Source organism: Sabethes cyaneus, chromosome 3 (assembly GCF_943734655.1).
Source record: "Sabethes cyaneus chromosome 3, idSabCyanKW18_F2, whole genome shotgun sequence".
Classification (NCBI taxonomy): domain Eukaryota; kingdom Metazoa; phylum Arthropoda; class Insecta; order Diptera; family Culicidae; genus Sabethes; species Sabethes cyaneus.
The window spans coordinates 235,996,436-236,010,420 of record NC_071355.1 but is presented as its reverse complement, the minus strand read 5'-3'; the positions used below and the strand labels follow the sequence as shown (position 1 = coordinate 236,010,420).

Sequence of the window (13,985 nt, the reverse complement as noted above, 5' to 3'; positions counted from 1 at the left end):
AATCGGAATGCCTTGATAAAGAAAACAAACCATATTTCGAGATGTTCGTAGTCGTTGCGGTTGGCTGCGGATCAGCTGTTTATGTTTGCAAGCTCCGCTATTTGACATATATTACCAATACTAATGCAATATTCAAATAAACGTTTAGGTTTTTAACGAACACATGAGATGTACAGTACAGTGTTTGTCGCACTAACACAATAACGTTAGCCACTTTCGGTTCCGCCTTAAGTACGTTATTTTTAGCGATCAAAATTAACGATATTTTCGATACAAGGGCAATATTTTTCGAAACCTTTCGAACCAGCACGATCCCGCGAATACAACGCATATTCGCAGTGAGTCAGGTAACACAGTAGTATGCTATGCGAAATGTTCGAAATCTTGCAGTTTTCAGATACTAATTCAATACCTAATACGATAGCTTTAAAATAAAATTGCCACGAAACTAAAATAGATAGGCGTTTTACGTCAAGGAACAAATTGGGGAGCGGAGCCAGAGCTTCAAATTGATGAATAGCAGCAATCAGATTTATCACACATTTTTCGGAGAAATTCGATTAAAACGCCTTGGAAAACACTTATTTCATAGATCAATTTTAAGAAATTTTCTCAGCCTTCGAATGAAAGTAACCGAATTGAGCTAGCTAGCATAGTTTTTGTACCAGAGCCAGGGTTGGTGATCCGCGAGAAAACTGCGAGTGGCATTCAACTTTTTCTCGGTATATGAAACGACATCGTCTATCAGTGTATTGCTATATTCATCGTACGATGCTGCTCCGTGTGAGAGCACAATCGGCAATCCTGTGAGTTAGTTCTCTCTGTATTGCATCCTGAACGTATACGCGCCATGGGGAATGCGATTCACTCTCTCGTGATTCGCTCTGTGTGTAAATATCACGGAAAAGGATCGCCAGGCGATAATTTTCGCAGATGAGAAAGGATTGCGATCATTGGATGATTATCGTTCTTTTTTCGATTGGTAAAAAATGTAAGATTTTTCGGTTATGGATATTTTTGTTGCGATTGTGTTGGCGAATGGAGGATATGGTGATGTCTGATATTGTTTTAATATAAATACAAGGCAGCAACTTGCTGTTTAGTAAAATGTTTGCAAAAAATATTATGGCTGAATTAAAGAAATGTTCAGCAAGTTTTGCAATTTAAGAACGAGGTAGCGCGTGGAAAGCAAAGATTTGAATGGCACTGCACGTTTATAAAACCGTTTTGCGTACTCAGTTGTGTTGATACACTGTTATTCTGGTTATCCATATCATATCCTCTGTGAATTTAGGGCCATTATACAGTGGGATTTCATTTGGCATTTTAGTAACAAAATAATCCGTTTTTGGCAACATAAAATATTTCATTACAAAAATATGCTTAAATAACAGTCAGTTTCCGCATACAAGCCTTAAATGACGAAACAATGAATGTTACGAACAGTATTATTTTAATTGCCGTACGACTACGTCTTACCGCAGGTTGCCAAAAACTTACTTGCACCGGACGGATAACTCTTGGCGGACTTGCAATCGTTGATTAATAATATTTAGTCAATTTCTAACGCATCTACAGTCAATATTTTCATATCCAAAAAGGGTCTCGATTTGGCACGGTTTCGATTTTGGCAACATAGGGGACCTGCATTTGTTGCCAAATTCGATTAGAAAAACGCGTGAATTCGCGTAAAAACCACGTAAACCTTGTAATTTTCAAACCTAGGTACGTATAAAAAGACGTTTTGAGCACATCCACGTAAATTCCGAAAATCACGTAAACCGCGTAAATTCCGAAATTCGTTTAAAAAACCGGATTTAATCCACCTGCTGGTGAAAGGATCCTTTGCTATACCATCTTACATGTTATTTGATACAGAACTCGAAACATCTTGGGAACATAATTCAACTGTTAGTTGACGCTTTACAATTTATTCCATATAACTTGGACTGACATTTAAATATAAAGAATGACAAAACCATTTATTTGGTAGTAAAATCATTAAAATCGATTTGGTTGTCCAAAAGTTATTTGAAAATAAGTTTGGCAAAACAATGATTTTTGGGAGAGGGCCTAAGAAAAAGCCAACCTAAACGCCAAACGAAAAAAATACAAATCTAAAATTGTTTTAAAAACGAAAAAGTTTACTAAATTTGAACATAATCAAAGCACTTTTGAACTTTGATAGATCCTTTTTACAATAAATTGCTGAGTAAGTAAGTTGTATTTAGTTACGTCCTTTTAAAGTTTTAAAGGGCAGATTGCTCATATAAAGTAAATAAAAATCATCAATTACACTTCCGCAATGAACATAAATCGCAGCCTGTATTGTATGTAATTGTTTTGCAAAATACAGTTGGATTTCGAATTTGGCAACAAATGCGTGTCGCCTATGTTGCCAAAATCGAAACCGTGCCAAAATCGAGACCCTTTTTTAAGATGAAAAAATTTAATGGAAGTGCGTTAGAAATTGACTAAAGGTTATTAATCAACGATTGCAACCTTTTTATGTTTATAAAATCCGCCAAGAGCTATCCGTGTGGTGCATGTCAGTTTTTGGCGACCTGCGGTTAAACGTAGTCCTACGGCAATAAAAATATTATTGTTCGAAATCGCAAACTTTTTGCCATAGACACACTTAGGGCAATAATTTTTCGTCATTTAAAGTTTGTATGCGGAAATTGATTGATATTTAAGCATATTTTTGGAAGTAAAATATTTTATGCTGCCAAAAATGGATACTTTTGTTGCCAAAATCGAGGCATGCCAAAATCGAACCATGCCAAATTCGAAATCCCACTGTATGCCCATTGGCAAGAAATTTTGAGCCGGGTTAAGTTGCCGTCGAGGGAATGACTACTTTACGACCTGAACCGAATCACATGATCCGTGATCTCAAATCACACTAGAAATATTCAAAATTCAATTATCATCTCTTCTTCTTTTGCATCCGCCAACGCGGTTCGATACAAATCCACGTGCAAAGGCAAATCACACGTTAAGATAGCAATTTCAAACCTAGTAAAATATTTTAAAATGAAGTCTATTATGTTAAAGACGTAGTCCTACGTCAAAATTATCATGCTCATTTTTATGTAATAACGGTCATCTTAGTGTTTACACAGCTGTGCTAGTGGTATACGGCTTCTATTTGCCAATTTCATTTCAAAATTATGCGTAGGTACCCGCCGCTCGTGGATTGTTTCCTGTGTTTGCTGCTTGCGATAAAATTTTCTTCCGATCGCTGTACTGCATTATCGCCAAGTGATTCGATCGGAAGTTCAAGACTCATCACTCACTCGTATCGGGAAACGATAATTATCGCCGATCAGTTCACTCGGAGAGAATCAAATATGACACACGCAAGCAGCGATACACACACAAAGCTTTATCGGCGATAGAGGTTCACGTGTTGCTTTTTCGCCTCATTCTTTTGCGTCTTTGGTTCTCTTTTCGCAAGAAGATACAAGCGTGCCGTGATCTGCATGTATTGAATCGGCAAATGAATGGGGAGTGAGTGAGTTTTGATCCGATTCGAACCAACCTTGACCAGAGCTAATTTAAGGCAAATGGAGCCGAAAACTAAAAATGTTCAATTTTTCAATTACTCTGTAACAATTGAGATTTGACCATATGTGTAGAAGGATTTATTTCGTCAAATATGCTTCTCTATTGCCCCTGAGATATCTGCACTAAGCTACCTAACACCCTGTATATGGCTAACTAGTGTTTGATGTTGAAGTAAGATATGAGGCGCTATTAACATTCATTCGAAAATAATTGAATATTCTCAACCTGCAGTCTCAACAAACCCTATATATGCTGTTGACCAAAGTCGTGTTTTAGTCTTTTGACCTTGAAATGCGGTCAGGCATATATTAATATATTTTGGACAAAAGGTAGGAGTCACAAAGACAACTTGTTAAGCGTAGCTACCTATCCCCCCCCTTCCTTTCCACTCTTTCCCTCTCAATTCCCAAAAAATCCTTCTTCATTACTCCCTTCCGTCCCTTCATCGATTGTAGAACCATCGTTTCAAACAAATATTCCTATATATGCTGCATGCAGCATGTATACATGAAGAATCGTATTAACGGGTGGCAACTAAAATTTTGGAATTTTTTTCTCAAGCAGTCAAAAAAAGACAAAGATACATGAAGAAGATGTGATTTATCGAAATTAAAGATACATTATGCATTGTTGAAAAAAAAAATTAGTGTACATTTGAAAACGGTCCGTAATCGGCTGTTCGGCGAAGCTTTCGTTTGATGTCGAAACAGGAGCGTTGTACTGCCGTCATGTCAACTTTGGGAATGCATCCGTTGATTCTACCATTCAACTGTTTGCAATTCGTGGCTTTCCAGTTATTTTTGTACACCGAGAAACTCAAAATCCCGAAGAAATCTTCGATTGGGCGCACTGTGACAGATTTTTCGGGTCGTAGTTTTTGGGTAAAAATGGGATCGAATGGGTATTCGGGAACGATTGTGTTTTTTGGCGTAATTAGGGTTGCCAAGTTGCCGGTTTTTGGCCGGCTCGACCGGTTTTTCACCTGCAAAGCAGGTGGCCGGTCAATCCTGCAAAAAGGCCGGTTTTCCGACATAGGAAGCCGATTTGATACTTTTTTCTTGATTTTGATACTTTTGATTTGTTAAATTTTCTGATAAATTTATTAGCAATCCTGAGCAGTGGATCATTGAAGATAGCCAGTTTTGCAGTGAGAATACTTTGCTTCTTGCGGTAATATACATTAAATTGTCCACCAGCACCAGAAGCAACTGGTTGTCTTCTAGTATCTTCAATAATCCATGCAATGTTCATTGTGGTTTCGATTCCGACGGCTACCTAAATAATAATTAACGCACATTACACATTCCAGGCAAATCCTCTAGTAATATACTGCCACAACCCCCAGTTTTTGAAGGCAGGCTAGGCGTAATGCGATGATGCTCTATTTGTCCAAAACACGTATTGTCCATCTGCATGATGTTTTTGTAAAAATGGGATCAAAATTTGCTTCAAACATTTGTCTGGTGCATCTTAATTGATAGCCAAACCAGTGGTGACATTGCGATTCTCGTTTCGAGTGATTTTGGTTCGTTTCGACCACGTTAACAAATGAGCGAAACGAATCAAAATCACTCGAAACGAGAATCGCAATGTCACCCCAGAGGGCTTGTTTTTGAAGAAACGAGAAAGAGAACGATGTCCTTCTGCGTCCATAATTTTTGTTGGTCTTCCACTACCTTGCATGCGAATAGTTGTTGGGCATCTTAAGATATGGTAAACAGTCGAAGTCGCAACACATTTGCTTTTTAAATGTTGTACCGTATACTTTTTGCCGATATTTCTGTTGCAGTTCGTAGAAGTGTACAACGCGCTCCCGAAATGCTTCTTGTTTCGACGCCATTTTTAACAAAACTGGGCAAGCATAAACAAAACAAAAAATGCTAACAAACAGAGGAAAGAGAGAGCTAACACATACATAGTCTCATTTCTCTCTGATCTCGTTTGTTGTTGAGCATATGGGCCGCGCAAAAATTCCAAAATTTTAGTTGCCACTTGTTATAACATGCATGGATATGACACATTCCAGCGTTACAGGACACTAAGTAGCCCTATTATGCAGATCGGTTCTTGTCTCATCACATACCTGGAATTCTAGTTGAAAATGTAGTACTCTTTAAACAACTATTTTACAAGGTATTTGCCAAAAAATTGGTGAAACAGGAGGCCTTTCACGGAGTAACAAAGGGTGCTAATTGTGTCCCGTGACGCTGGAATGTGGCATATCCAGCTTTTTACGAGCCATAATGGCGGACTTGTTCGTAATATTTGAACAGCATTTTTGACAGTTCTCTAATACATCGCACGTTTTCTTTCCGCGCGTTCACGGTAAAACTAGAAGAATGTACGGAAAGAAAACGTGCGATGTATTAGAGAACTGTCAAAAATGCTGTTCAAATATTACGAACAAGTCCGCCATTATGGCTCGTAAAAAGCTGGATACGCTACTATCGCCACAAAGGGACTTACGTAGTTCTGCTTCTCCTATATACGGTCGTGTCTTGTACACACCTCTCTGATTTTGCTCTGAATCGAGCAAAAAAAATTGATTACAAGCATTTTTATTTAAAGTATAAACGTGAAAACCAAATCTATTCTTGCTTTTAAGATATACCTACGTTATTATTTTCCATGCAAAAATCTACGAAAAAAGACAAAAACGAAAGAAAAATGTTTCGGCCGATTTTCGTCAATTTCGTTGTTCGAATTTCTATTTCTGTTTCGTGCTAGAAACATTAACTCAACTCGTATACTTATTTGTCGAGTTTTTCAGGCTGTAGAACCCACAGACAATTGATTTTATCAAAAAAAATTAATTGATATCCTTCAAATTTCAAGCCAATTTCCAAGGGGGGGGGGGGAGGGGTTGGTTAACTTTTAAAGTTATTTGCAATGGCCTAATTAAACAAAGACATAATTTTTTCGCCAAGAATAACTTTTTAAAAGAACGTATTTAGAATGTAGTTTACTTTTTAAATTATATGTTAAAGCTACTCAAAATGGCGTCAAAGGAAAAGCTGTTATTTCAAAAATGTGGTAAAAAGCTATTTATGAAACCGAATAGAGTATGAAAAAACACGCACACACACACACACACACACACACACACACACACACACACACACACACACACACACACACACACACACACACACACACACACACACACACACACACACACACACACACACACACACACACACACACACACACACACACACACACACACACACACACACACACACACACACACACACACACACACACACACACACACACACACACACACACACACACACACACACACACACACACACACACACACACACACACACACACACACACACACACACACACACACACACACACACACACACACACACACACACACACACACACACACACACACACACACACACACACACACACACACACACACACACACACACACACACACACACACACACACACACACACACACACACACACACACACACACACACACACACACACACACACACACACACACACACACACACACACACACACACACACACACACACACACACACACACACACACACACACACACCACAAACATTGCGCAATTCGTCGAGCTCTATCGATTGGTATGTACCACATGCAGCCAGTCCGATCTGTCAAATGCAGCCAGTCGTTATCTTGTAAAAAATGGAAAAGTATTGGTAATTCGTATAAGTTTTCTGCTGGTGTTTATTTGAAAAACACACATTTGGAATTGAATGAGTCTTGTTTTTCTGAATTGTACATTAATTTTTTTGTAAAAACCGAAATACCCGTGGGCCAATTAGTACCAAAATATGTCATTACAAAACCCCCACTTTACACGTCTAATGAGGAGTTCATGCACAAGTTTGATTTATTTGCCCGAAAATGACAGCAAAGGTAATAGCACAGAGAACAGACATTCATCTTGGTCTCAGGACGTGTGTAAAAGCTCTGCCGCCATTTTGTAAGTAAGTGGTAATGCTCCCGCTACGTGGCGCTCGCATCACTGACATAATGGGCTTTGATTGTTCATGACTGTCAACGCATATCAAAGCTTTCGTCAAATTTTCACTAAAGCATTTCGCAGTTGCTACAGCAACTAACGTATTGTTTACCCAATATATCAAACTTAAAATGAAGTAAACATTTATAAAAAATAATAATGATTAAATGATTCCGAGAATCTGTGTTTCTGTTTCAGAAACGAACGTACCAGATAGAGGAAGCGGAATTCCAGTTTCCGGTGATTCTGATTCACGTACCATTGGCATTCAGACCGAGAATAAGCCATGATTTAGCGGCCGAAACCTCCGAGATCATTGAAACAATGCCAAACACTGCACCATCGGTGGACGTCGATGAAGTGGTAGGTTTTCCGATGCTCAAAAATGAAAGGTTACTACTAGTCCCGCCGTTGTGGAGTCTTGGTGCGTAAAACGACGGAATGGCACGATCCAATGTGGAAAAACTTTAAATCTAACACAAATTTGATATACTTATGAAAATAAAAGAAAAAATTGCAATGCTATTCAATTTTTCCATTTTCAGCCACGTTCAACAAATAACATAAACAAAATCGAGCAACAACCGTTGCTACAGTTACTGCTGTTAGAGTAGCCAGTATTTCGAATATATAGATAATGACAAGAATGTATAATAAATATGGCAACAAGGATATTGAACAACTGGTGCACCGTAAGAGAGATGTCGCTAGTGTCTTGTTCAAAAGTTTACACACCATTTGCATGATATTTTATATGAGCATAAATGTCTGTTCTCTGTGGTAATAGTAAGAAAAAGAACAACCAAAGCATGAGAAGAAGAAGACCGTCTCTGCGACTCTCTCTCTCTCTCTCTCTCTCTCTCTCTCTCTCTCTCTCTCTCTCTCTCAGGTATGTACATGTGATTCAGTGTCAGTCCTCCGGGCTTAAGATCAACTTGGTGTTTTTCGACCAATTTCTAAACCTTTGTTATATAGTAATATAGTGCAACAAAGGTAAAATGTAGTTCTACGTTAAAGCAACAAATTTTTACATAAAATTCTGCTATTTTGTAACTTCATCACGAACGAAGGAAAAAAAGAAAAAGAAATTTATGCATTAAATAAATGTGACGAGCTACGGAACATGTATTTTCCAGAACAATTTTTCTTCAAGAGGTTCTAAAAATACTAAAAATGACGGCTCGGTTACCTTTTCTGACAATAAATATTTATTTTATATCCTACTGTTACAATAATTCTTATCTTTATGAATACACTCAACCCCCGCTAATATGAAAAACAGCTCGTTCAGATTGGGCGAGTTCATTTTTAATCTGAATATTTGGTAACTCTATTCATTTTCACACACGCGCAAGACGCGCACCCTATGAACTTGTTGTTTTGATTTGACGAAAACAAACGTTTTGAAAACATCTCAAACATGCGCGAATTCTAAAGGTTCGGTTTGTATAATACGAATTTGGCTCGGCAGTTTAGACTAAAATGGTCTATTTTGAGTGCTGGAGACAGATAAGTTGCATATGAGCTATATTGCCAAAGTTTCTGAGCAAGAAGAAACGCATTAAGATTTTTTGCCTTTTTTTAATTTACCGGTCCACTTTAACGTCAATTGTGTGTGACGCTTGATCGGTTTTTAATGTGAACGCATTCATACCACCGGGGTACAGATTAAAAATGTTCAGATTAAAGAAGGTCATACCAACGGGGGTACACGGTAATGGTTATCGGGAGAATTTTGTAAATTTTCTTAATCGCCGGCCCTCGAGTATGTACAATACCTTTGATAAATGTTCGTTGATTGCTTGCTGTTTTCGAGGTTCATTTCCAATGCATCACGATAGAACATAACGAGGGGTGCAACAATTTAATTGATTAAATTTAGCAGCTTACATCGCTCAGTCAAAGTGATGTTGAAAGCTACTGAAATCAAAATTATTGTTTAAAATACTAGTTTTACTTGATATGAATAAATTGTTTGTGCACACGATGCACACAAACCACCAAAACAGTCACACACTAGCAACCCTCGTGATATTTTGTTTAGGCCCTTGACGTATTTCGTGTAATTTTAGGACGATTACACAAAGCATATTCTTTGTGCGCTCCCCTCGGCGAAAACCGATAGCCAGGATAGACGTTTGTCTGTTCTCGCTTCTCGCTTTCGCTTCATAAACTGTCATGTTTATTGACGATAGCGTTCTTTTATTTTATTGTGTTTTGTAGAAAATTATTTCTTGAGCTGTTTTCTTATATTAAAGTGGTGATAAAGTGATTCAAAACTTACTCTGCTATCAAATGGGTTCCAAAAAACATAAAAAGCACAAATCTGAACGCAGGGAGCGTGAAGGTAAGCCATTATTGATTCCTAAGTGTGCCGTGTTTTTCCATACTCGATTCGTTTCCAGAGAAAGCAAATTTGCTTCTGGATCGTCCGCCAAGCTTGAAGCTGATTCTGAAAGTCGGTGGAAACAGTTCCACTCCGGAGCATGGAAACGACTCGCCAGCGTACGGAATTCAGCAGGATCTAGCTGCTGGTACTTCCTTCTCGGCGGGGAACGCCACAAAAAGAGCAAGAAGAAGAAAAAGAAGAAAGACCGGGAGAAGAAGCACAAACATCACAAAGAGAAACGCCGTCATCGGGATGATTCCAGCCAGGAAGACTTCAACAGTGTTGGAGACGAAAGTTCACAGGCGGCACCGGAACCGAATGCGTTTTTCAATACTGCCGCTTCCATTTCTGGCAGCACCGGTAGTTTATCATCGCTACCGGTAACGAAACCGATGATTCCAATTAAGAGTCCCGAGCCGGAACCGATCAGCTTAAATTTACAACCAGCGACACCGGCAACGCCTGCCACTCCGGCAACTCCGGCCACACTGCTGAGGGAGGAAATCAACGCTCCCAGTTCGGTGACTACCGAGGAACCGATGCGAAGCCCCAGCTCGGTACACTCAACATCTCGACCGGGTAGTAAGATGGACTTTTTGGATACCGGTTCAAACCAGGCACCTAAAACACCGGGTTCCGACTGCAGTGGCCGGGAACAGCGTACGTGCGTACTAAAACTGAAGCAAAGTCGCTCGCCCCTGGCCCGGTTATTGGACCATTTGATAAAGGCACTGGAAAAACGAGATCCGCATCAGTTCTTTGCGTGGCCGGTTACCGATGACATTGCTCCGGGTTATTCGACGATTATAACAAAACCGATGGATTTCAGTACCATTCGGCAGAAAATTGACGATAATGAGTATGTTTCACTGTCGGAGTTTAGTGAAGATTTTAAGTTGATGTGTGAGAATGCTATTAGGTGGGTGTTTTTCTAGATAATTTTTTCGCATCAGTTTTAATGTGATTCATTCTAGATACAATCATTCGGAAACAGTTTACCACAAAGCGGCAAAAAAGCTATTGCATGTTGGCGCACGCTTACTCCAGCCGGAGAATCTGATGAGATCGCTGCGACCGTTGATGACTTACATGCGTGATTTGACACCGAAAGAGCTTGGTTTTGAACTACCGGCTGCCTCGGAAGGTCAAGAAAATGACCATCACACGCTAGACTCGGCTGATGAGGCCATGGCAGCGGCCGTCGACGAAGGTATCAACGCTCAGATTAACGCTCAAATCGAAGAGGATGAAAAACGGAAACAAATTCGATTGGAAAATAACCCGACGTCGAAATTCGAGCCGTTTGTGGATGATTTAACAGCCGAGGAGGTTCTGCAACAAGTTCAGAAAGCAACTTTGAGTGCGAGAACTAAACTAATGAAAAGAAAGTCTGCCAACAAAATTGGTTTCCTGCGGCAGTTGAAAGACGGAACAACAACGATGAACATTCTGGTTGATAATGAAAATAATACACCGGAGAAGGTTGTCTCGTTGGAAGCCTTCACTGGGAAGCTGCAGTACGGAACCGCTCTGCTGCAGGGATTCCGCGAAGACCGTAGAAATTTCGCAAAAACTGTTAAACCATTGAGCTACGGATCATTTAGCTCTTTTGCACCGGTCTTCGACTCGCGTTTTTCCAACCTTTCGAAAGAAGAATCAGATATGGTGCTCAACACCTACGGTGATAGTACCGGAGCCGATTATGCTGAAAGCATCATGAAGTACACAAAGGATAGTCCATATGCGGGAGGAATTGCGCACAGTTTGTTGGATATTCTAACGAACGGAGACCATCGAAAGGCATTTGCAACGCTGTACGAATCCGACATGCAACGACAGGAAAAGGAAGCGGTGAAACATACCTTCCCCGAACCGGCAGAGCGCGAAGAAAAACGTCAAAAACTGTCCGATGTTCACGTGGATTTCAACCAGCTCCGGACGCTGTCCAGTTTGGGCGTGGACGTACAATTTCTCGACGAGTTGGAACAGCAGATTAGCTGCACAAGTATGACCAACACCTTGCAGCAGGCACTCAGTGAAAATTCCGAGCTGATTGAAAAGTTACATCAAATTCAAACCAGTCGTCTCTCTGCCCCGTTACCGGGACATCTTTCCTTCGTGCAGCGTGCTGGCGAAAGCGAGGTTAATTTGGCGGTGCAAATCACGAACAATTTGACGCAGATTGCGAAGCAATTACCTCCGCTGGCGCTGGCTTCCCCGCACGGACTGCGCAAAGCAATGGGGTTGAGTAATGGTAACTAAACTGTCGTCGTGATATTTCTTTCTCGTTGCATATTCTAACAGAAACCTGTGTATTTTCAGTTGGGTTGGAAATGTTTAACAACCCACCGGTTGGAGTTATCAACCCACAACCAAATGCAGGTTCCGCACAGCAGCAGTCCCTCAACAGCAGCGGAGCTTCTGGTGGTAATTCGAATTGACATTTAAAACAGTCTTATCAGATAAAACATTCTAAAATGAATTGTTATTTTCAGCCGACATCATTGATACCACTCCGATGGATATGGATCTGGAACCGGAACCGGTGGCAGCGCATCACCATCACGTCCACTCGAACTCGAATCCTTCGCAAGTGGATATCGACAGTGAACTAAGAGATCTGCTGAATAACAACTCGAACGGGGACACGGGTGAATCGGATGCCGCCCCTAGTATCGAGCAGATGCTAATGGAATGAGTACATTTTTTTCAATTTTTTTCCATTCAATTGTGTTAATATGCCAGGACTAAAGTTCCGTTTTCTAGCATTTCGCCAACCAAATTAATTGGTTGGCCGACAATTAAGCTGAATAAATCGATGGGTATTTTAATGTATTTGAGCTTGAACAGTATTTGTGAAACTCACCAGCCAGGATGCTAGATTTAAGTAGCAGTGTATTAGGATGGTTCATTATATTCTATGGATTGTTTAAAGTTTTTAGTATGCCTTCGAACACTGCTGCGAATTACGCGCGCGTGCTGGATGAAGCTCTGCACAGAGCACGAAATGATTGGTTTGACGGGAAATGCCAACAAGCTATAGAGAGAAAAACAAGAGCTTGGAAAAATTATCTAAGCATATTCACGAGAAAAAATTTGGCCAAGTATCGACGAGCGCGGAATGGAAGTTAACCTCGGAGTGTGTCTACAAACGACAACAGCGTGCCAACTCCCGATCTCGAAGTGATTCGGCGAGAAATTCGTCAGCTGAAGAATATTAGAATCGCCGGAAAGGACCGACTCTCGGCAAAGCTCGACAAAAATGGCCAAGAACCGCTAGCAACGGCACTTCATTGGATAATTTCTAGGATTTGGAAGGAGGAGAAACTACCGGAGGAGTGGATGGAAGGTGTAGTCTGTCCCATCTACAAAAAGGGCTACCGGCTTGATTGCTGTAATTACCGCGGCATCACGTTGGACAACGCCGCCTACAAGGTGCTCTCCCAGATTTTATTGCGTCGTCTATCACCAATAGCAAGAGAATTCGTAGGGCAGTATCAGGTGGACTTTATTAGGCCCCTTGCTACTACGGATCAAATTTGTACTCTCCGACAAATCCTCCAGAAATGTCGAGAGTACAACGTGACCACGCATCATATTTTCGTGGATTTCAGGGCAGCATACGATACAGTTGAACGAGAACAGCTATGGCAGATAATGCACGAGTACGGTTTTCCGGACAAACTGACGCGGCTGATCAAAGCTATTCTGGAGCGAGTGATGTGCTCCGAGTGCGTTTTGGGGACACTCTCAAGTCCTTTCGAATCGCGCAAAGGGTTGCGGCAAGAGGATGGACTGTCCTGTTGTATGTTATCCAATATCGCTATTTAAGGTGTGATCCGGCGAGCGGGCATCGTAACAAGAAGAACGATCTTTAGCAAGAGTAGCCAACTACTAGCCTTCGCAGACGGTCTCGACATCATTACTAGAAATCTTGGGACGGCGGAGGCAATCTACGCCAGACTAAACACGGAGGCTAGTAAGATAGGGTTACAAATCA

The 13,985-nt window shown here is 40.5% G+C and overlaps 1 protein-coding gene across 1 annotated transcript; it reads left to right on the top strand.

Moving 5' to 3' along the window:
• Positions 1–9,817: 9,817 nt before the first annotated feature.
• On the top strand, positions 9,818–12,802 carry LOC128742340 (bromodomain-containing protein 9). The gene is given in 6 exon segments (XM_053838673.1): positions 9,818–9,943; positions 10,002–10,136; positions 10,139–10,904; positions 10,960–12,239; positions 12,308–12,412; positions 12,481–12,802. Coding segments are annotated over 6 exon segments (2,541 nt in total). The 5' UTR covers positions 9,818–9,891; the 3' UTR covers positions 12,684–12,802.
• The last annotated feature ends 1,183 nt before the right edge of the window (positions 12,803–13,985 follow it).